Here is a 25,481-nt window from a genome sequence, read left to right on the forward strand (position 1 = left end):
GAGCAGCTAGCGCAGTTATAAAAAGGTGAGAAAACGTCAACTGTCCTCTTCTAAAGCTTTTAACCATGTGAACCATTTCTTTTTTCAACCACGCACTCTCTCTCTCTTCCTCTTTCTCTTCCTCTTCTTCTTCGTCTCTTCCCTCTTTCTTTAAAGCTTTCTGTCGCTACTCAGACATTGAGATTGCAGAGATAGGGAAAGAGATCCATAAAAAAGGTAACATCTTCCCGATGGTTCTTTGACTCTCCTCTATTTCTTTCTCTTATTTTTCCATCTTTCGTGGAACTACTCTAGTTTATGCTTTCACTGCAATGGTTCCAGGTCTCTCTCTCTCTCACTTCTCTATCGTTTCTGTGAGTTTTATCTTCTCAAAGTATCAGATCCGTGGAAGCAGATTTATCAGCCATGACTTTTTCTATGGTTATTGACGGAGTTGGGTTTTAAGTCTTCTCTGCTTTTGTTTGGGTGCGATACGTGGTCCCCGCTCTTGGGCTTCTTAGGGCTTCTGGTTTTCTTTCTCTGTTTTGCTAAAAATACCTTCTTTTCGGGGTTTGGGATTAGGGGTTAGGGATTAGGGTTGTCCTCCGTATTCCCCTTCATTTGTTGTCACTATTTTTGTCTTTTATTTGCTGGGGACAGCAGTAGGAAGATCTCATTGAGGTTTTCGGTTCGTGTTGGGAAATTCATTTCTGTGCTGTATAGGTTTTATCCGTGCACTGTCAATGGCCAACTGATTTCTTCTTCTTAATTTCTCTCGTTTGGTGGCGAGAGGGAGTAACTGATCTGGCGGCAATAGAAACTAGAATTATGTTGTGGTGTCTTAAAACAAACCTGTTTCTTAGAATGTATGGGGTTTACATTTGCAAAGTTTTCATTTTTATTGTCAATATATGTGATCTTATTAGCTGTATAAGAAACAGGATACAATTGATCAATTTCACCCTCACGGTACTAAATTTGCCGAACTTGTCTCAATTTTATTAACATGCCAGTATGCTGATTAACTGTTTGTGAGAATGTCTGTACGTTATCCAGTGACCACCTCCCATCGCTAATCCATATTTGTTAGACATTAAGGGAACATAATACACAGATGATGTTTTGCACCTGTATTCTTAAGTAGATCTTTATATTTTTGGAATATTGGTTGGATGCAGGATGCGTGGTTCATATTCTCATATGGGTTTACACTAAACTGACCTGCTTGAATTCTTTTTATGCTTCTATTTTTTACTTGTTTCTGCATCCCATACAATCTGGAATGTTGTGCTTTCTGTGTGCTTCATGCCTTTATTGATTAATCAATGCTTTTATGCGTGTAAAGCTAGTTAATGGTCCCTTTCTTAAGCTTTTCACTGTGTTAGATATGTCTTCCAAATTATGAGGGTTCTGTTTATCTGCAGTGTGGTGTTGCTGGAGTGCTTTCCTGATCTGCCCCCTTTGGTTTTTGGCTAAGCTTCATGCTAGAAATTGGTTGCATCTTGCAAGTATATGTGGAATTTAAGTAATCTCCAGACTCCTTACATGTCATAGATTAACTTGTCATGGGGCACCATTGAGATGGCAGAAGGACCACCACATGATGTTGTTCTATTCCCAGTTCAGAATTTTGGCGGCATTGATTTTTTTTCATGGTAGCCTGTTCTCATGTTTCTAGGTGTGTTTTGAGGAGAAGATGCTGCATTAATTATTCTTCAAGGATCTGAGGTATTTGCTGCATCAGGGTCATCGTGGGGTATATGCGTTTTAACTTGCTCTTGACTATCTCTATCTTCTGAAGACAAGGGACTTGGGTACATTTGAAGATGGTTAACCATAGAAATCACATACTTACAACTGGATGACTCTGTGAAGGGGTGTCATAAAGCATCCCTGATATGGGATTACTTAAGCAGTAGCAGATTACATGAAGTTTGTTGATTTAAGCAATATGATAGTTGGCTGAGGATTCTTCAGTTAGCTAGAAGCATATAATCTAGTTTTCCCGCAGGGCTGCTTGTTACCAGTTTGCTTGAGAACTCAATCTCTACCATGGCATCTGTGACAGACAATGCCAATCAGATGTTGGGTTTGCTTGTTCAGCGACTCCCAACTGTTGGTCCTGTGCTTTTGCTGTCAATGGGATACATTGACCCAGGAAAATGGGCTGCAGCTGTTGATGGAGGTGCCCGTTTTGGTTTTGATCTCTCCGTGCTTATGCTTGTATTCAATTTTGCTGCAATTCTTTGCCAGTACCTGGCCGCTCGTATTGGTGTAGTCACTGGAAAGAATCTTGCTCAGGTACTGTGTATTTCAATTTAAATGGTACTTTTCTTAGTGCATTCATTGGGGTTTTATCATGCATAGACGACTTTATTTTCTCTTTTTTCTTCTTCATATACGGTTTTGTGATATTTCACATGTGGCAGTCTTTTGGTAATTGAAATCTCACTTGAAAGTCTCCTCCATCATTTTTTCCCCTTAGTCTCTTAAAACAGAAAAGTCTTGGAGATGTAGGCATTAAAAAGAGAAAAATTTATCACTTAGCTGCTTGCCTTTACTTTTTCAACTTACTGGAAGCTCTGCATATATTCATTAGGGGAAAACCAAAACTTTTTCCCAGCTTATTTGTAGGATAAATTCAACTCTTCTTCTTCGATGTTCACTAATGGAAATATTATTTCTTATAGATATATTGCTTGAAATAAACTTAAACAAATATTGCAGTCCATTTCTTTGACGACTTAGAAGACAGCTAAAGATCCTTATTTCAGAAACAATCAGTAATTGATGATAACCATAAATGTGCCATTGGTTCTTTTTTTTTATTTATTTTTTTTCGGTGACTGCGAGAAAACGTTCCTTGTTTTGAATGTAACTGTTACTTATTCCTAAATGTTTTAACCAAAAATTATGTATCTCATACTTTCAATAATTATTGCTGATGAATCTCTGCTTAATTTTCCACATTATGTACATCTGTCTACATGCATTCTTTTTGTTATTTGTTTCTACTTGTTTTCTTAACTAATTTCTTTCTTGTTGATTCAAAAGATTTATAGTGAAGAGTACAATGAATCGACATGCATATTATTGGGGTTTCAAGCCGAGCTTTCAGTGATTTCTTCAGATGTAACCATGGTACTTGCTTTGCTCCCTCCACATTATAAACGCCTCTCCACGTGGTGCTGAAAGTAAAAAGAGAAGTTATTTTTTGATTTCAGTTTCTTCTAGACATGGAAGAGCTGGTGACAGGAGTTAAAATTGTTGTAGGCTTTTGGTTATACAATAGCTAAATGTAACTTTAACATACATTTACGTTGATTTTGCCAGATTCTGGGCATTGCGCATGGACTTAATCTTCTATTTGGAATGGATCTCCTCACTTGTGTCTTTTTTTCTGCAACTGATGCTGTTCTGTTTCCCCTTTTTACTAACCTCTGGGTAAGATTGATTGGTTAATTTGCTGATTTCCTTTTCTTCATACATAACACACTGTTGTGGTTGATGGTGTATCCTGGTTTCAGCAGAGACGCTCGCATGTTGTGTCCATGAGCATAATGGCTTTTCTCTTGCTGTCTTATGTTCTTGGAGTGGTTATCAGTCAACCTGATATCTCAGTTTCAATGAATGGGGCGCTGACAAGATTAAGTGGGGAGAGTGTCTTCTCACTTATGAGCCTTCTCGGGGCAACGATCATGCCTCACAATTTTTATGTCCACTCTTCTGTTGTACAGGTTTTTTAAAGTTTTCATCTTCACTTCTTTTCTTTAATTATTTCGTTTCTCTTAATATCCTTCACTTGTTTAACTTGTTATGGGTTTTTTGGCCTACATTGTTTTTCTTCACTGATGAACTGGTGTATTCTGGACCTGGAGATTCTGTTTCACATTGCATAATGTTTTGTATGGTTTGTTTAATTTTGTGGCTGTTTTATGTCAAAGATGGAAATTAAGATAGGAAATGGTACATGGTGGTTACTGGGGATTTTTGGTTGCTCTCTGGCTAAAATTCAAGGTCATATTTTAGGTGAAACTTTGAATGTTGCCAAATCTTCCCCTAATAGGCAACAGTTGATCACCTTGTTTTGGATGTTGCAATCGGTAATCCTGAATGGAGCTGTCCATGTTTTATATCTTGTATATGATATCATTTTGCACACATTCAGCTCTCTGAGATATTCAATATCCAGCTAAACTGTTCCATGTTTCCAAACTATGACTCTCTCACAGCCATTGCCAACTTTGAACCAGTTTCTTCTTTTCTCTGACAATTGCGGGCCCATTTAAGTGCTAGTTCATTACAACCAAAGGCTTCTAGAATAAAATAAAATCCTAGTTGCAATCTTATGAACTACCAAATAAATAATCCTAAAAATAGAAACCACCCTTTCAAGAAAAGAACCCTATAAAATGGAAAACTATGTAGTCTTGTAAAACACCCCACATGCAGTATGCAACCTGGAAAAATCTTCCATACTTCCTCCACAGAATTAGCAATTGATCTTCAACTTGGTTTTCATAAGGCTAGCCATGGGGCCCACCAGAAAATCTGGCATCCCTATTAAATTGGCCTACACTCTATTCAATTTGGGAATTGGAATTGAAATTCTGCACTCAGTTATGGACTGGGCTGATGTATTAGATCTGTCCCAAACTTTAGGAACATGGTGGGAGATCTCGCGAAATCTCGGCGAGATCTCGCGAGATATCTCGCTATTTTGAGATAGCGAGACAAGAGGAGAGGCGAGATCTCGCCATATCTCGGCAAGATCTCGCCTCTCTCTCGCTGCAACCATAAAAACTTGCTAGAAACTTGATTTTTGGCCGGAATTTGTTGGGGATTCAACTTCTAAACATCTTTAAGACATCTACAACATCAAATTATCATCATTCAAGCTTATTTCAACTAGATTTTCAACAAAGGTAAGATTTTTCCCAAAATTTGAATTTTTTTCAAATAGAATGTTCTACAATGGGTGTGTAAGTCTAATGTAAATGTATGTTGATCCACAAGCTTTGATCTACACTTTCATGGAAACCAATTTAATGTGACATACTACAATGATGAGTTGACTTGGGAGTCATATGTGGCCACCGTTTAGAATCAATTGATGCAGAATGCTGAGTGATACTCTTGCTATCTTGTAGTCTTGTAATCTTATTACTCACATACTCTTGTGATTGTGAACTTATGGATTATGATTTATGACTTACTAGAAGTCTAAAACTTCTTATGGTTGTAAAATTTTGAAGACATTTAAGTTCTTTGATAGTTTGATGTGTAATGTATTTGATACTTTATAGTTGATAACATGAATTACTTGATATCTCTACATTACATGTTGTCTAACCTTGCATTTCACAGCACTTTGATTTTACACATAGGGTTGACTTAGAAGACATACTTAGGGTTATTTTCTCACAAATCTAAGGCCACCAATGTGTTCAAAAGGCCTTAAATAGGCTAAAAGCCAAATTTCAGCCCAACCGGGGCTCTAAAACCCACCGAGATTACGCCAAAATTTTGGTAGATCTTGACCGAGATCTCGCTAATTTGGAGTGGTGAGATCTCGCTCGAGAGCGAGATCTCCCACCTTGTTTAGGAACATCATCCCCCTAACCTGAGTGACCCTCCATCCTAATTTCAACCCAATCGGACCAAGCCCTAAACGTAACCAAGGGTCCTAAGCCAAGTAAGAAACCTAGTTTGGACCGTTGCCTTAAAAGGATTAATTCTGAAATTATAAAACAACAAAACCAGAGTTAGTTGTAGCCTAACAGAACCCTTGAATCATTCCGTACTCAACCCTAGAAGTCTTAAAACATATAAACCCTAACTTAGGAAAATTCTGCTCTTCTTCTGCTATTTCTGAGAACTAACCATAACTGAACTTAGCCCCTCTTTTACACTCTGAAACCTTGGGAAGAATTCTGAAATTACAGAATAGCAGTAGCATCCCATCCTCCCACCATCTGAAACCCTAAACCCTTATCTTTCAGTCTTTTCTTATTACAATTCAGATATGGAAATTGATATACTGCAAGGTTTAGAGCACTAGAATTCACCTGCATACCCTATAAACGTAGTTCCCTTTGCTGGAAACCTGGTGCAGCTCTTAGATTTGTGGAAACTCCCATATTACCCTTGACCCCAAATCTGGGTTGACATCAATTGATATTAGAACTGCAGTTTCTAGCAACAACCCAAACACCAATACCATGTATCGATAGTCACCAAAGCCATGGAGGAACCAACTAGAGACTACTTCTAGTCTCATCATCGTATCCATAGAGAGATGCGACAACCATAGAGACCTCTAGAGATGTATGGGTTGAGAACTTATGATGGCGTCAAAGACCTTTAGGTATTCTATGAGTGGTTGTATGCTCCGAGTAATTTAATCGACATTACTATTCAGAGAATGGCAAGATGGGGTTTGCATATAATCAACCGGTGGGATATGCTTGTTAATAGTGGAACCACAAAAGGAGACAAATGATGTCTGAACCCAATGCTTGGGAAGAGATGTTAGAGGTGTTGAGCCAGTTATTTTTCCCACAAGAACATCAAGCTCGGTGACACCAACAACTTGATTATCCCCAACAACATTACTCCTAGAAGTTCGCTGAATTTGATGAAAGAAACCAAGAGGACTAGTACAGAGGAGCAAGGAATAATCATATCAGTAAATTCAGGTATGAAAATCCATTGTTTGAAGATATTGAAAGAACCTACCATCATTCCCCACCCACTTTGGAAGAGCTTATTGGATCTTATTATTTTTTAGTATGATCAAGAGTTACACAACAACCAGAGTACTGTCCATAGGAGGGATCCACCATCCACCAATTTCTCCACAATTCTTCCCTACCCTCCTAGGACAGACCACAAGGAAGCATGCTACACCAACTACAGCAACCCTAGCTACCACAACAAGGATTACTTAGCCAGTAAGTACCCTCAAAGAAGGGGAGATAGAGTCTCCCAGTTTCACCAGCTAGCGCTTGAAGAAGAAGTCCTCTGCCCACCTCTAGAAGCAGCCCTCATTGATGAAGATGAAACCTTGGAGTACCATGAGTTTAAAGAGTTGCTACTGCAAAATTCTGAGGTGACACCAAAGTTGTTTGATCTAGCTTCTACTCCATGTGATATTCATCATGCCTTCGGTCTAGCACATGATCTTCTTCTATGCTAAGAAGGGTAGTGCTTAAAATTACCACAACAGGGACCACACACGAGTTTCATGAGATCATAGCCAAGACAGCACTACAGGCAAGAGTAGTGAGAAAAGAAGACCCCATGGGCAAGACTACTGGTTTTGAGCCGAAACATGCTGGCTTCTCCACACCACCTTGGTTCTTTGAAAAGAAGGCTCCTAGACTAGAAGACTACATCCCTTGCCCTATCACTTTCCCAGCATTCGGCCTGGGAGCAGTATTGGCAGCCACATATTTACTACTTCCTCCCCATTATAAGATGCGAGGCTGAGTCCGGAGAATTTGATTAGCACGTTCATCAGTAGATGAATGCCTTCAAGAAGAAGTGAACATAGAGAATCCCCTTGGCCGAACCCCAAAGTGGGCCCCAAGAAACACCCAAACATGGTGGCCGAACCCATTCTTGAGGTATTTTGGTAATTTTCCCAGCCCTATTAGGGCTCAAGACGGGTCTGGTTGGAACCCCTCGATCCAAGGGTTATGGATCTATCTTTATTTTTTTTATTTGGATTAGTATTTTGTGAGTTATGAAAGAGTCCTAGTCCATTTTAATTCTTATTTGAGTTGTGTTTGAGTGTGTTTCCACTGGTTAAGTTGTGGATAAGATAAGACTCTTTGACAAGAAGGATTCTTATCTTTTAGGAGTTTGCCTGTGATTAGAACTTATCTTTGTTAGGTGGCTGTGAGTTATTTAGGTAGGGAGTCTTTTTCTAAAAGAGGACTCTTATAGATAAGTCCGTCTTTTATTTCAAAAAGTCTTTTTTTTTTTTTTTTTTTTTTTTTTTTTTTTTTTTTTTTTTGGTACTGGTGCATTTTTTTAATACTGGAAATATAATGCCGTCTGCAAGGGTCGAACCCAAGACCTCTCCACTGAGAAGCATGGATCTTTACCACTCAACCAACCCTACATTGACTATTTCAAGAAGTCTTTTATTTTAGTGGGTAGTCAAGTTAGTTTCTAAGTCTTAGTTGAGTTTGAGTCAAGTTCTTCTTTCTTTGTAAAGGCTATGAATAAGTCTCATTGCTTATCGTAATTCTTCAGTTTTGGATTGAATTAAAGTTAAGAGTTTTGTGAGACACAGGGTCGTGGTTTTCTTTGGGAGGATTACGGCAGATTTTTGAATATTTCATCAAGAATTAGCCATCAATTTCAAGTTCCAGCAGCCACTAATAAATTCCAGCATCTTCTTCAAGCCTCCATCATCTTCTTCAACCCTCACAGCAGCCTACCTTCAACTCCAAGTAAGTAAACAGCAAACCCAGCCCCTTCCTAACTCCCTCCCTCTTCTTCTAGACCACCCGCAAGCTTCTCCTCACCTCCCCATATACTTATTTTATTTTCCATATTTTTTTCTGGAAATTTTGGACTTTTCTTAGACCTAAAATTCAAGGTCAGATCTATGGCAATCTAACCATTAGATCTGTCCCAAATGTTAGGAACATCATCCCCAGAACTCTAGTGACCCTCCATCCTAATTTCATCCCTAACCAATTGTCATAAGCCAAGTAAGAAATCTAGTTTTTACCATATCCTTAAAGGATTAATTCTGAAATTGTAAAACAAAAAAATTAGAGTTAGTTCTATCCTAGCCAACCTTTGAGTCATTCGATACTCAACCCTAGAAACCTTAAAACAGACAAACCCTAACTCGTGAAGATTTTGCACTTTTGCTTTTTTTGAGAACTAAACCCTACCCAACTTAGTCCCTCTTCTATACTCTGAAACCTTGAGAAGAGTTCTGAAATTGCAGAACAGCAGCAGCAGCCCATCCTCCCACCAGCCGAGACCCTAAACCTTTATTTTCAGTCCTTTCTTATTACAATTCAGATCTGGAAATTGAGCTACAACAAGGTTTAGAGTGCTAGAATTTGCCCTACATACTCTATAAACGTAGTTACCTTTGCTGGAAATCTGCGGCGGCCCTTAGATTTAGGGAAGTTCTCATATTATCCCTAACCCTAAATCTGGGTGTACATCAATTGTCCTATTGCAGCAGTCTAAGGTGACTGGTCAAAATCATGGAGCAAGGGGACCTCCTAGCTGGGCCAGCTGGCTGGTTCAAGCTGGCCTTGGATGCAGGTTCGATCGTTGGCTGGTTCCAATGTATCCAGACTCTATATCAGTATCTCTTTGGTTAGATGACTAGTTAATTTTTTTTTCAACTCTGATATAGGGAAATGGGCTCTCTTTTTTCCCCCCTCAGTGAAATTAGGGTTATAGGAGATGAAATGGCAATGAAAAAATAGCGATCGTACCCAAGGGATGGGTATTAAGATGATGCTCCAAGTTATGGCCAGGTCTGATGGCTGGATTGTTTAAAATTCGAGTTCGTTTGTTGAACTCGAAAATTTAATAGAAGGGGTGGATCTAGGGTATGAGAGATCTGATGTTGGTGAATCAGATTGTGTTGGGCAGTTGACAAAAGCACCTTGCTTGTGTCCTCATGAAGGTTCTCTTCAGGAGTTTGCAGGTTTTGCTCTAATGCAGCTTGATGGGATCTTCTTGATGGAGATTTAACACGTAGTTTGGACTCATTGAGTCTAACCTTGAGTTGATAGATTTGGATGTTGGGCCTGTGTTAGATAGGTTTATGTGGTCATGGGCTTCAAGTTGAGTGTCCAGGCTAAGTATGAAATTAGTTTACTTGGTCTAATTGTGTAAATTCTGCCCAACTTGAGTTATAAGGGCATAATAGTCTTTTCTTATGTTTATTTTAAGTCATCAGTCTATACTCTATAAGGAGTCCTAGATCTAATAGGTTTTAAGTTCCATTTATTATAGGTATTTGTCTCCTATTTCCAATATGAGTTGTAACTTGTAAGGCTATTTAACCCTATTTATGCCCTCTAGAGAGAATAATAAAGGAAAACTGATTTGATTATTTTGGCCATTGGAAGTTGAGATCTGATTGTGTTCTTGCCTTTGAGTTTTTCTCTTTGGTCCAAGTCCATGAAAGCTGTAAAGTGTTTCTGATTGAACCCTAGCTCCTATTGCTGACTATGGAATTAGTCTACATAACAAAAGCTTCCCCTTTCTTCTGGTTGATTCCACACAAGTTCTACCATCATGTACCTGGTTTACACAAGGAGAACTAATACCATCCCCTTTACCTACCACCTTTTCTTTTCAATATCTTGGACTTTTGGACTCCCCAATCCCAAAATTCAAAGTTACATCTACATCAGATCTGTCCGATCCCTATAAACCAAATCCTACCTTCAAATGAAATTATGCCAATTCCCACCATCTTAAACTCTAGAAACCTGCTACTTCATGAAATCCTGAAATTGAATCTGAGTACCTGACCAAACTTGGAGAATCATATCCCTCATTCCTTGCAAGTTGCATCCTTATTCCAGTTCCCTAGATTCCATTGATTCTTGATTGAAACCCTATATCTTGAGCTGGAAATTAAGAAATTTTGATTTTTCAAGCCAACCACCCAAGTCAGCCCAAACTCTGTCAGCATATACTCTACAAATAACCCTACAGTTGATCCTAATTTCAGCCCATTTTGAAACCTAAAACCTATCAAAACTCAACTTAGGGGCCTATGTTCCCAGCCCAAGAAACCCATTAGGATGAAAGTGAACTCATATTTTTTGAGACCTAACCTAAACTTTTAATCTGACATCACCTAGCCAAAAAGTTTGACCATCTCCATCATTACCCACAGGAAAGACCCCATTTGAGAGCACACCCTAAGTTTACCATGTATACCCTATTGACATTTCCCTTCCCCATACTATTTTAAAGCCAGTGCTGAATAAACTCTTGGTTAACTGGTCAACTGAGGCTATATCACTTCCTGGGGCTTCAAGGAAACAGAAGTTAAAGGGGAAAGAAAGAAAGGGTATTGGGGTGATGGATCTCCTTACCTGGTTGCAATCTTGCTCACTTTTCGCTGAACCTATGTCATAGTGTACTGCAATACTTATTTTATTAGGGGAACATCCTTGTTTAACATTAAAAAAAATAAGGTTGTAGAATTTATGTAGACGAGTTTTGCTTGTTTATTTTTATTCTTTCGGTGTTGGTAGGTAACCTGACATATTAGTCCTCTTTTATTAGGGCTTGGAACTGGTAGCAAACACTGGCATGAATTTTTTAGAATATTTTTAGAAGTTCTGAAAAATATTTAACCTTAAATTTTCCACAATTTTGTTGTAGGAATTTCTTTGCCAGAATCATAAAGATGTATAAACATAATTGCTGTTTGACAGGGGTGGTCTTGGACTGTATCCAGTGTGTGCCATAAAAATATACTCCCATGCAGGAAATGTTCTTATATAATTTTTTTTATATTTGGGTTTCTGAATGTAGTCTTTCTAATTGAATGTTTGGGTGAAATGTTGAGTGTTGCCAAATCTTCCCCGAATAGGCAACAAATGATCTCCTTATTGTGGATGTTGCAATCACCAGCAGTGTATCCGAGTAGTATGGACTGGTTATGTGGTTATATATATTTATAGATATATAGATATGTTACCACAATCTTTGGTTTTAGGTGAAACCATTAAGACAGTTGAACAAACAATTCATGTGTCTTCTGAATTGGAAGAAATTCCTCTTCTACAAAAGTAAACAATACTCAACTTTAAACAACAATACAATTACATCCTTTCTGGGTGTGGCCAAATAGCAATTAAACCTCTCCACCGAGAAGGATTAAAAACTTCCCTTATTTTGGCCCTTAGAGACCAAAGGTTTACCCAATTCCAAGATTCCCTTTTAGAAGCGGTCGAGTCAAGTCTTTGTCGTGGACCAATCTTCTTTAACCATTTCCCAAATTTAACGATATCCCTTGATGATAAAAACATTTTGGATTCTTTGATCGTTAACCTCCAAAGCAGTGGTTATGACATGAAGCCCGGATCCATACCAATATCCTTAGTTTACAGAATTCCATACAAGGTTATGAAATCTGTACCCTCTTAGGCCTTTAAAAAATCCACCAGAGGACGAACAAAGTTCTTTGAAGGCTTTGATTGCCAATCAAGAACAATACAACCCAAGTACATTTGTTGGGAAGAGGTTAGTTTTTCCGCACAATGGACCTTTCAAGCTGTGCAGCCTCAGGTCAGACCTGCCTCTACCATTGCATCAATAACCTAGGACCAATCTGGACTGGTAACAATGCCCTTCGACCGGATGAACCTCGTCGGCGACTTACGAGGTGAATCCTCACAGTCAATCAAATAGCATCAACCATCCAGAGCTTCTTGCTCAAGCATTCCCTCTGACTCTAGTAGTCTATTGTCCGAATCGACAATCAGGCTTATCAAGCTAGTTACCAATAACCAAATTGCCCATGGTGTTTACACCAAGGAAGAACAATCTGAACAATCTAAGGAAAGCCAAGTAGATCCCGAGTCACCGACTCCTTCGGCTATGGAAGTTCCCCCAAGGAATTCATCATTAATGATGATTATATTTGATCGACCTTTTTCGATCGATAAAGTGTTGCTCCGGCAAGACTTTAGCAGCCCTGACAATGCCCTTATGAAAGATTGGTTTAACAATAAATTTAATCTTCCGGAAAAAATCCAAATTCGTGATGCTTGGTATCATGATATGGAACAACACAAAATTAACATGAGATTTCTTTGTCTGGTTTGCCTCTTATGCTGAGGAACATCAGATAGACTATCCGTGGAACAATGGAACAATAAATCAAACAATAAACCCTTTCAAAAAATGGCTCGTCAACCGAACCAAGGAAACAATAACCTCTGTCCATCCTCCAATGGACCAAATCAAATTAAACATTGAAGGTGAAGATGTTTTAGCTGTCCCTTTCAAAAACAAAGAAGGTCTTAAAGGCGGAAGTCTTAAGACTGATGAACAATTAAACTTTGTCAATTCAAATCTCCAAACAATAGGTGAACAATTAACAAGAGTTGAAAACCTTGTTCAGCAAATACCAAAAGAAACTTCCGAAACTGTTTATGAACCAAAACAATCTTTAAACACTCCAATGTTTAAGCCTTATCAAATCCCCAAAATCAATGCAAAACAATTAAGCAAATTTGAAATGCTTAACGAAATTGAATCCTGTTTAAGCAACTATACTCCTGCAAAATCTACAGAAGCATCTGCTTCCAACACCACTCACCGAATCGAAACAAGATGAGTTTGATTCCGAGTCTGATTAAGGTGAGTCCATCACTGAGTTAGTCAGTGAAATCAATATCAATAACAACCATACCCATCAATTAGCCCATTATTACCACCGACCCACTTTCCCTGACCTCCTTATTGAGCAACAAGGTAGGACCCATGCCCAATACAATCGGGAATCATCTATGAATGGAACATTGGTGGTCTGACTGATTACCAAATTAACAATAAACTCCAAGAGATGACCATGGTTGCCAATGCTTATCGGCTTCGCGAAACCAATGACTAGTCAGTAGCCATGCTTCTGGTAGCAGGTTTTTCTGGACAATTAAAAGGCTGGTGGGACCACATCCTCACTCCAACCTATCACTTAGGAATCCTAAATGCTACCCAAACCAATGCAAACACTGAGTGAACTAATACTTGAACATAATCAACCAATACCTGATGTTGTAAATACTTTGATTTACACCATCACCATTCATTTTATTGGAGATCCATCTTGATTAAATGATAGATCTTTTGAACAATTATCAAATCTGAAATGTAAGGGTCTTCACCAATTCAAATGGTACAAAGACACTTCCATCTCCAAAGTCTTAACCAGAGATGATGCAAACTCATCTTTTTGGAAAGAAAAATTCATCACAGGATTACCAACAATGTTTTCTGAGAAATTGAAACAACGTCTGAGAAAAGACCATAACAATGAAATCCCTTACAACAAACTTACAAACTTACTTACGGGAATATCATTAGTCTTATACATGAGGAAGCACTTGCCTTGTGTACAGACTTGAGATTACGTAAGCAAATACATAAAGAATCCAAGGCTTATAGCAAGGAGTTAGGTGGATTTTGTGAACAATTTGGGTTCGCCCCAATAAAATCCACTAAAACCCACAAAATTCGTAGGCATAGAGACAAGTATAATGAAAAATACAAGTCCTCTAAATCCTACTACGGAATACCGAAAAATACTCCACCAACAAAAAATAAAGAACATTCCAAACCAACTGCTAATAAACAAAGAAGAACGTTTTCTGGAAAATGTTTCAAATGCAACAAAGTCGGTCACTTGGCCAAATACTGCCGCATGGCACAAAAGGTCAATCTGATTATTGATGATGAAAAAGTTTGGAGTTCAATCCTCCATTTGTTCGCTGAATCAGATAGTTTGTCTGATTCTGAACACGAAATCAATAACATCAATATTGATCCGAGTAGTCTTTCAGATGACTCTGAAGCCATTCTCTTCACATTTCCCAGTGACGGATCAGAAATATGTGAATGTTCTACAAATACCATCAATATGATTCGGAATGAGACTATTCCAAATCAGATACAAGATCTTGAATTAAAGAAACAATATCTTGAACAAGTTAAAGTATCTTTAATTCCGAAACCTATTCCCACACAACATTCCAATTACAATCTTAACAACATTTACAATCAGTTTAAGCCGTCTTCATCAACACCTTCTCTCTGAAACAATGATTTCAAAATTCAAGCTCTTGAAACTTTGACCAATGGTCTCAAAAGAGAAGTTACCCAAATAAAATAGGAGTTAAGCCTTCTCCAAGGCCAACTCTTAATTGTCTTTCTCTTCTTGTTTCTTGTTTTCTGTCTCCGGTTTATCAAATTCTAGAATTCTGCAAAACGGAGGTGAGGGAATATCGTTGCTAGTCTGAAAGAAGAGTTTGGTATTTGGTATTGATAAAGTGATTGTAGATTTGATCAGTTGCTTGTGGTATTTCAATGCCTCTTTCGGTTCGTGCTGTATCATGTTCTGTTGCTGATCTACTGTTATCAGTTTCTGTTAGTTGCTCTTTGAACTGCTACCAGTCTGTTCAAGTCCTTACTGCTTCACCTTATTTGGCTGTCATTGGTGGGTTTCAAATTGATTTCTGATCTTGAGAAGATGACGAAAAGAAGAAGTGCTTAAAGGTGCATCTTCATGATGTTGCCATGATTGATAATTTTCCCTGCTGGTTGTGATACCTCGATGTTGCTGTCAAGGATTTTTGACATTGCACTCTTTTATTTCTTTGTGAATTTCCTGAATCATGATCGTTCATATTCATGGTAATGGTTTTTATTTGTCTATGTTCCAGGCATAGTGCAAAATTTTCCCTCAAGTTGGTATCACTTCTTTAAGCATATTGATGACCGGACTCATGTTAAGTTTTCGATACTTGCACCTAGGCTAATGCTGCGATTTTTTTGTTTGGTGGGGGGGGGGGGGTGTTGGGGGGTTGTTCTCCTCCCCCCAGGGGGGGACCCCCCTCTGGCCCCCCTCTTAACACTAAGTTGTATTTTCCTTTATTGTCAACTATTTGAGTTAGAATTTAGAATGTTATGGCTGGTTAGGTTTATAATGTCTTTTGGACAACTCACATTGATGTTAGTACATTGAAAACCCCCCCCCCCCCCCCCCCACCCGCGGGGCCCCCGCCCCCCCCCCCCCCCCGCCCCCTCCCCCGGGGCCCCTTCCCGCCGGGGTGTTCTTTTTTTTTTTTTGTGTCCCGTATTTGGTTTTGGTTTTTTTTTTTTTTGCCCGGGGGAAATTTTTGGGGGACCCCCCCCCCCCCCAAATTTGGTGATATGTCGCCGAAATTTGGGAGTGTTCGGTGAAATTTCGCTCCCCAGTTTCTTGGGGGGGTATTAGGGTTCATTTTTGGCTGATTTTTGGCATTTAGTATAATCTGAGGCCAATAAACACACAGGGAGTGTTATTTTTGCCTAAACCTAACCTAAAGAGGTGTTCTTGATCGGCACATGCCGGTCTGTATGTGGGCGAAACAAAAAGTTTGAAACATGAATTGAAACAAATGTAAATATGCAAATGATGCAAGCGAACACAGGAATCTTCATTAAATTGGAAGCAAAAAAAAAGAACAAGTGATCCCATCATTTCAATACCATACAAGGAGTTAAGTATATATCAGTACAAGTGTACAACTCTACAAGTTTGGGTAAGTACATAGTGATCCCATTATTGCAATACCAAGTATTGTGCCTTGGTAGATCCATCCCTACTGATGGTCCACCGTACTATATATCATGTTCTTAATATATACTGATCCCATGATATATCTTGCTGATGGTTGTTGAGATAGTCGCAAACTGCAGCTCTGTATGCTGCATCATCCAAGCTCTGGAGAGCTCCTGTCTGAAGGAAAAGAGAGAATAGGGATACATAATAGGCTAATCTGGGTGTGAGTGTGACGGTGCTGGTGGTAGAATCATGCAAGAACTATCCCCAGGTGTCGAAGATTGACGCAAAAATGGTAAGAACCAAACACTAGAAGAGAGAGAAAAGAGAAGCTCCAGGCAAAATTTTGACCGAATGAGGCGAAATGTCGAACAATTGATGCCTTTTGTAATTGACTTCTTGGCAATATATCACCGAGAAATTGACAAAAGGGTGATAATCGCTGACATATATGATTTTTTTTGTTTTGTTTTTGGTAGGGGTTTCATGTTGTTACTTACCGAAACACTGAAATATTGCCAAGTTTTGGTGACATTTCGGTGACATTTCCTACTATGGTTCCAGGTTTGCCCTTACTTCCTAGGCTACTACTCTTTATGTCTTATGTCTTTGTTAGATTTTATTCTCTACCCTACCCTACCAACATAATTGCTTCCCTTGTCTAAGCTGGTTTCTCACATTATCCCTCACTACATTTGTTATTCTTTATGCCCTGTGAACCCTGTTTGAGCTCCTCATTTTGTGTTATCATTCTGGCCCCTGGAAGATATCAGTTACTTACCTGACTGTCATTGTTGTTGTAATACTTGGACACTAGCTAATTGGGTGCACTCATATCTGATCCAAACTGGGTTTTGGAATCCTAGAAATTTGGTATATTTTTTTATTTGTGTGGTCCCTGAAGGGATCAGGATTCACCAAATTGCCATTAGGCCTATATATTTTCTGTTTTATTAGTTTGGGGTTCCTTGATCACATTATTTTGGATTTTTTTTTGGATGATGGTACTTGCGTGGGCATTATTTGTTGCTGTAAGTGGAGGTTGGAGATTATTTGCAACCACTCTTGATTATTGGATTTATTGCGATGCTTATTCTTTGTGACATTGATAGTTGTTCCCTTGGACTGTTTTTATAGCATCCTTTGCATTATCTGTCCATGTATAATGCCACACGTGTGAGGGGTTATTGGAGTTATTTTCTGCTCAAGTCATCAGTTGAGGATGATTATAATAATAATAATAATAATAATATTTTTTCTTCTTCTTTTTATGTCCATAAAAACTATTTTGTCATGTGGAAGATGGTATCAGCTAGAGGGGATGTTTATTAGGTCCCTAACAATATGATGCTAAGTTATTTGGTCTCAACAACCAAATGGTCTGCTAATTGGCTTGCAGTAACCTATACTGCATGTTTGTCAGTGGAATTCTTATTTATTCGAGATCTCTGTTTGGGGCTCAGGTGTGAGTAATATTTACTCATAGATCTCTAATAATTTGATCTTTGGTAATCACACCATTATTACCTTTTTGGAGTGTCTTCCTTGATATATGTAGATATTGGATATGATACCTTTATCTCTGTTTAAGAAGTTCAAGTAGGGTTAGGATAGGTGTGGGGTTCACTTTAGGGCTATGGTTAGGTTAGATGGTGGGGGTCATGTCAAGTTGATGATATAGGGTATATATGTTGGAAGTTACAATCAAATCAGGTTGTTTAATCTGCAGTTATGGAGGATTCCTAGTAGAAATGGGACTAAATGGTAAAAGGGTAATTTCAGGCTATGATCTGGGTTCAATGAGTATGATGCTTCAATCGAGTCTTCCTTAGTTTAGGTAAAGATTTGATCAAAATTTCAGCAGGTTTTAACAGTTAGATTTGGCTGGGCAGAAAATCTTGCTGGAAGCCACCCTGTATGTGAATTTCTAGAAGCAAAATAAAACAGTTGTAGGTCTGAACTTTGGCAAAAGTAAAATTTTTCTGAGAACTTGCTGGTGATTTTGAAAAACTTGAATAAAACTTGAACTTGCACTGGGAAAACTTGAAAAACCTTCGAAGTAGTTGAAGGAGAGCTTTGCGTCGAACCTTCTAGGCTTCACATGTCAAAGAGCTGATTGGATCAAGCACCAATCCCAACAAATGAACTACCCTGGCCTCACACTGCAAATTGTCAATTGGATCAAATGCCAGTCCTGCCATCCTTGATCAAACATAAGACAAATCTTCACCAGAGAAAAAGAGATGACTAACAAGTAGTAAAAGCCTTTCATTATCAAATTTTCATGTCTGATAATGTACCCCCCTTACAACCATATATAGAAGACTCAAAAATGGATTGCTAGACTAAAATGAAATGCCTAACGCAATCCTTAACTTAATTATAAATTAAACCAACTTAGAAATTAAATAATGAGGACCTAGACTCAAAACAGAACTCTTGACTAAGCTAATGAAATAAGTCTCGACTCCCTACTTTCTACCTGTGCTGAAGGCCCATAAAATCAACCAATTACAAATAAACCCATGGGATCATTGACCCAACATGTGTATAACTCAGCCAGGGCTCATTATTAATTAAACAAGCGCACTTGGAGTGATTAATCTTCATCACATAAATTTTATGTGTGGTTGAACTTATGCTGGTTCCTGAATAAAGTTTTTTCCATCGTTGGCATATTTCGACTGTTATTCAGGACTGTTGATGTGTTTGATTTCCTTTTTTGTTTGTCCAGTCTGGTGCTTTCCTTTGATATATGTCACTTCAGTTTGGAGGGAATGGTAAAAGATTCATATGCAGAGTGATATGCTTTAGCTAAGTAAAGTGGGATTTAATTGTTATAGGTTCCAAGTGTAGTTATGTTTCAGTTCCTATTTCAATTGGGTTCTGGGCTCATCTAGGTAAGATTTATTTATTTTTGCTTTCTGTATATAATGACATAGAGCTGGAATGATGGATATTCTATCATTTAGCTGCTTTCTCCCGTCTCTTGGTTTCTCTCTATCTCTTTCTTCTGTTTTCTTCTTCTTTGGTTCTGGTTTCTCAAGTTGTTGAAGTTTCACAGAAACCTTGTGTTATATTGACTTGTTGAGTTAATTATCGTGTGAGACTCTGAGAAACCATTTTAAAGGACCAGAAGAGTTTTCTTGCATAGCTGGTTTTCTTCTTCCTTCTTTTTCCTCCTTCTTTCTTTCTTTTCTCTCTCTCTCTCTCTCTCTCTCTCTCTCTCTCTCTCTCTCTCTCTTCTTCTTCTTCTTCTTCTTCTTTTTTTTTTTTTGTTTTTTTTTTTTGTGATATGAGATTCATTTCCCCCCACTTATTGGCATGTTTTTTATTTTGCTTTCTACATTTGTCACTTTATTGAAGTAGGGATCGTTTTTGAATAGAACTATCCTGTTCAGATGCTAGGCTGAATTGGAGTTCACTGTAGCCTGAGGAAGCAATCTAGCCTGGTGAAGTGTTAGAACCTAACAGGTCTGGAAGCAAACTTTTATCTCCAGCTTCCAAAATGGTCTTCCTTTGGATTTGAATGGAAGCAATAAGCCAATAAAAAAGTTGAGTAACTGCAATAGTATAGGCACTGTGGTTAGGTGAGTACATGGTTCAAAATCATTACTGCGTTCAAGAAGGAAGAACAAATAGATGATTAAATGGACTGGTGTTTAGGAGGTGGAGTTGCACAAGTCTGCAAGAAGAGTGTCTATGTTAGAGTTATCTATGAAGGAATTATATTTCTGGATATGTCATGCTAATAATACAACAAAGAAACTAAGTCTGAGCTTGGAAAATTACTTACTGAGACCTAAGTCTCTCTGATGAATTGGATTTGATGCTAACATGGCTGGATATTGATGGCTTATATCCTGAGGTCTTGCTCGTGTAAACCTGCAGCTGTAACTTTTAGTTCTTATGGATCTTCTCCAAACACTGTAGCTACTCTATTTCTTCTGTCTGTCTTTCATGTGATTGAGTGTCTGCTTGGGTTCTTGTGTACAACTAAAAATCTCTTTTTTTTTCATTTGACTTGTTATTTGGGTCATTTTCTATATTGTTTGATAGCCTTTCTCTCTTATATGAAATTTGGTTTCTTCCTTCCTCATGCAGCAGCTGCAGGTACAACCACATTTGTCAAAGGATGCCATGTGTCATGACCATTTTGTTGCCATCTTATGCATGTTCAGTGGCATTTTTGTGGTGAATTATGTGTTGATGAATTCAGCAGCAGATGTTTTCCACAGTGCAGGCGTCTCTGTTCTTACTTTTCAGGATGCACTTTTGCTAATGGAGCAGGTAATTTTATTTCTGTAAGCAAGCTGCGTGGTTTTTTTTTCTTCTTTGGTTGGGGGGGGGGGAGTTGTTACCAAAACCGGGCCAAAGACCCAAGGAAACATAACTACAAACAATCAAACTTACATCCAGCTAAGTCTGCCTGAAGAATTCCCTCTAGATCACTCGGTGGGTTCGGAAAGAACGTCAAAGTACTGCATGGTGTATTTAGCAAGTTTGAATTGCACTAAAATTCTCGCCCAATTTATTATTTTATTTATAGTTGATATCTATATATTTCACTGTTTTTAACAGGTATTTAGGAATCCCATAGCACCTTTGGTCTTTTTCTTGGTGCTGTTCCTCTCTAGCCAGATCACAGCATTAACATGGAAATTTAGTGGGCACGTAGTTTTACATTATCTTTTCAGAGTAGACCTACCTGATTGGTTACACCGTGCCATCATCAGAATTCTTGCTATTGTTCCGGCCCTTTTCTGTGCCAGAAATTATGGAGCGGAAGGGATGTATCAAATGCTTATTTTCACTCAAGTTCTGTCAGCTACGCTCCTTCCATCTTCTATCATCCCCTTATTTCGGGTAGCCTCATCAAGATTGATTATGGGTGCCTTCAAAGTGTCTCAATTTGTTGAATTTTTAACTGTGATTACCTTAATTGGGGTGCTCGGCTTAAAAATAATCTTTGTTGTAGAGCTGCTATTTGGCAGTAGTGACTGGGTGATTAACATGAATTCAAACAGGGGAAGCAGTGCAGCACTCCCATATGTTATTGTCACTGCTTGTTTGTCACTTTGTATAATGCTTTGGCTGGCAGCCACACCATTAAAATCTGCTACTGTCAAACTCGATTCACAGTCATGGTACTCTGTTATACAAGAGGCACAACTGCAACCATTGATAGAGAGGGAGCAAAACAATTCAATTGAGGAGAGACATCAGGAAGAACCTGCAGAAGCATGTACATTAGTGGAAAGATCTGTGGGTTGTCCTTCAGATGGTTCAGTGGCAGAATTTGATGTTGATTTGCCTGAAACAATCATGGATTCTGATCAAGAACCTCTTCCAATAGCTGTTGAATCTCATACTGTTGTCACTAGCACTGTCACTTCTACTACTAGTACTGCAGTTGTTGGCTCAATAACATCTCATTCGGAAGAATTAGCATCAACAACAGAATCAGCTTCAGATGCAGTTGTAGGAAGTGAGATATATGATGACAGGCTGCAGGATTCTGGTACTTCACGAAAGAGTGAATCTGTGAAACTGGTGGAAAAGATTGATGGGGTGGGTGGGGATATAGAGACTCAGAAGGATGAGGACGAGGGGTATAATTGGGAACCTGAAGAATCATCTAAAGTGGTTTCTGGAAATGGGCCTTCTGCAACTTCGGAGGGTCCAGGGTCTTTTAAGTCTCTCAGTGGGAAAATTGATGAAGGCGGAAATGGAGGTGCGAGCCTTTCAAAGTTATCTGGGTTGGGCCGTGCTGCCAGGCGTCAACTAGCTGCCATCCTTGATGAGTTTTGGGGTCAGTTGTATGACTTCCATGGGCAGCCAAATCAAGAAGCAAAGGCTAAGAAACTGGATGTGTTGCTGGGTACAGACCCGAGGCCTACTGCTGCTGCTCCGAAATTAGACCCTTCAGGAAATGAGTCGTCTGGATACTTCTCTGATAGAGGGCCTGGGTTTCAGGTCAATCCTAGTCTGTATGACTCCCCCAAGCAACAGAGAGTGCCAAAGAGTGTAGCATCATCCTATGGAACTCAAATGGGATCTTCTTCATCGTGGTCTAGCCAGATGCAATTGTTGGATGCATATATGCACAGTTCCAGCAACAACGTTGATGACTATGGTGAGCGTCGTTATTCTAGTTTGCGCCTCCCACCATCTTCTGAGGGCTGGGATTATCAACCTGCCACAGTGCATGGATATAAAATTTCATCTTATCTCGGTAGAATGGCTTCAGATAGGGATTCTGATCCGATGATTAGTCTAATGGACCCACCAACTCCTAATACCGCTTCTTTTGCTCCCACAAACTACAGGGATTCAGTTGCATATGCTATGGGGCAAAAACCACAAAATGGGATTAGCTCTGTGAATGCAGCTGCGATGCGGAATTCAGTGGTGTCAAGGAACATCTCAATGCAAAACGAAAGACCCTACTATGATCCCTGTTCTGCTGGCATGGAGACTTCAGTTACTTCAGCTTACAATAAGAAATACCATAGCTTACCTGATATTTCAGGTCTTGCAATTCCTGGTCGGGACTCACTATCATCTGAAAGGAGTGCTCAATGGGGAGGTCCGATTGGCTTTGGACCCTTAGCAGGACGAACAAACTATGAACAATCATCATATTCGAATAGTGGACTCAGGGCAGGAGGAGTCCCTTTAACTTTTGATAAAATCTCTCCGTCCCTGCCCTACAGAGATCCTTTCTCTGTTCAGCAGACCTCAAATTCAGACACAAGATCACTTTGGTCTAGGCAACCTTTTGAGCAGTTATTTGGAGTGGCAGGAAGAACACAATGTGTAGGAGACGAGGGTGTTGGAAGCAGGTCAAGCTCAGTCATGCCAGAAACCAGCTCTCACATAGATTCAGAGGCAAAGCTTCTGCAGTCTTTTAGACATTGTATTGTAAAGCTGTTGAGGTTGGAGGGATCTGAGTGGTTGTTTCGGCAGAATGGTGGAGCTGACGAGGATTTAATTCATCTTGTTGCTGCCAGAGAGAGATTCCATTATGAAGCTGAAACCTCTGTGAATTGGGCTGTCCAAATGGGTGACTCTCGTTACCCATCTTCAGATCGTAAGTTTAATTCAGCACCGAAGAATGAAGATGCAGGTCTTGCGAGGCTTCTAGTTTCTTCAGTTCCTCATTGTGGAGAGGGCTGTGTTTGGCATGTGGATCTGATTGTGAGCTTTGGGGTGTGGTGCATCCACCGAATCCTAGTTCTTTCACTCATGGAAAGTCGGCCTGAGCTGTGGGGAAAGTATACTTATGTCCTTAATCGCCTTCAGGTATAGTTTGGTAAACCATGACTGGATGTGCTCTTTCTAGACCTCAGTTTCCCATATGGTTAACAATAAGCATTCTATTGTGTTTCTGCCATTAGACCATTAGACTGCATTGGTTTCTTTCCAGGGGATTTCTTTCTGCCTTTCCCTTGATGATCATGATTTTAGAAGTTCCTTGTCTTGCCCCTTCTTTTCCTACTAATTATTATATTTTTTGTTGGCTGAATATTTATGATCATTTTACCCTAAAGGGGGAAACAAAAAAAGTACTTAAGAATATTTGTTTGTTGCAGGGTATTCTTGATTTGGCGTTTTCCAAACCCCGGTCTCCATTGCCTCCATGTTTCTGTCTCCAGGTTCCGGTGTTGCCTTCGAGGAAGTTTAGTCCACCACAATCAAATGGGTTGTTATCTCCAACTGGAAAATCAGTCAAGGTGAAATTTACAAATGCTAGCACAGTGCTTGATATAATCAAGGATGTTGAGCTTGCAGTCTCTTGCCGCAAGGGCCGAACCGGCACTGCAGCCGGTGATGTGGCTTTTCCAAAAGGAAAAGAGAATTTGGCCTCAGTTCTGAAACGATATAAGCGTCGGCTTTCTAACAAACCAGTAGGGCTAAATGAAGGTGGTCCTGGGTCACGCAAGGTTTCCCATTCCCACCTCTTACACCTTGTAGAATAGTGTTGGGTTTTGGATGACTTTGTCAGGGAATTTAGGGCTGTCGGCTGTTGGATTCAGTTTATTACTCCCCTGATCAGTCCGAATTTCATATTGCTCATGATCTTTCTTTTCTTAGTCCCCTCTCCCCTTGCCTCTCCTGGGTACATATACATACACAAAGCCTTTTGCTGCAATGTTTCAATTCCTGTATAATATAGTATTATCTGTAAAATTAACTGAAACTGTTACTGCGACAGGAAAAAGAAAAAGGGTAGATGAAAAGGTGGGAAGCTGGTTGATGTTAATTCGCTGTGGTTGTAGTGTTTGATTCTGATTCCTAATGATTTGTTCCTCTGCTATATTGTTTTTCTTCTTCTTCTTTTTGAGTTTCTGGAGAGAAAATTGCTGCATAATTTTTTAGTTTTCTACTTTGAATACATGGAGAACTTGAGGGACAAAGATAATTTGTTTGTTCTCATGGCTGAATGGTTTGGCTGAGACTTCAAAGCGCGAAGTTGGTGTTAACAATTTAAAAAGCCCTGGGTAGTTTGGCAGGTAGCCATACGAACTTCATTTGCTGTATTGCGTTTGATTGCAGGATTTGAGTCTTTTCTGCATCTCATGAAGTAAGTCTTGAGGCTTATGTTTGGTTGTCTAGAATGACTTTTGGAAAAGAATACAGAGAGGTCTTGAAACTTTCTATGCATTTGATTGGTTGGATACATGAGATGAAAAGAATTCACTTTCAAGCAGTGAACGAGAATAAAGATTTAGCATTATAACGTGGTAATTTTTCTTCTTCTTATCGCTGAAATAAAAAAAGAAAACACATAATGGCATCAATATCAAAATCATGTTTCCCAGTGCATTTGACATTTTGGTATGTGAAAATTTGTGTGTAATGCTATCCTTCAACTTGCTAGTCAGACATGCTAGTGAGGGTTTTGCCTCCAGAACTTGACAACAGGGATATCTTCATTGTATTTTTTTGGAGCAAATTCGAGTTGACAATACAGAACAGAAGTAAAAATTTTGATATTCTACTTCATTCTTGAGAAGTACACACAACTATAGTTCCAGTAGACTCGTTAATGATTAATGACATGGTTGTAATTTTATCCTTTTGTATAACAGAGAGAAAAGATCTTATCTACCCATTTTCATTAGACTTATCATCTAATATCTTTTCATGATTTTCTTTGCAT

General features: G+C 39.0%; 1 protein-coding gene across 1 annotated transcript; it reads left to right on the forward strand.

The window, feature by feature from the left end:
• On the forward strand, positions 1-25,481 carry LOC149021920 (ethylene-insensitive protein 2.1-like). Its single transcript, XM_089150117.1, is given in 9 exon segments — positions 1-216; positions 1,404-2,280; positions 3,034-3,120; positions 3,313-3,423; positions 3,507-3,716; positions 20,420-20,605; positions 20,897-23,620; positions 23,911-24,264; positions 24,266-25,481. Coding segments are annotated over 8 exon segments (3,948 nt in total). The 5' UTR covers positions 1-216; positions 1,404-2,031; the 3' UTR covers positions 24,293-25,481.

The sequence above is a fragment of the Hakea prostrata genome, chromosome 3 (genome assembly GCF_041222555.1).
Source record: "Hakea prostrata isolate BN-2017 chromosome 3, UWA_Hpros_2, whole genome shotgun sequence".
NCBI classification, from domain to species: Eukaryota; Viridiplantae; Streptophyta; class Magnoliopsida; order Proteales; family Proteaceae; genus Hakea; species Hakea prostrata.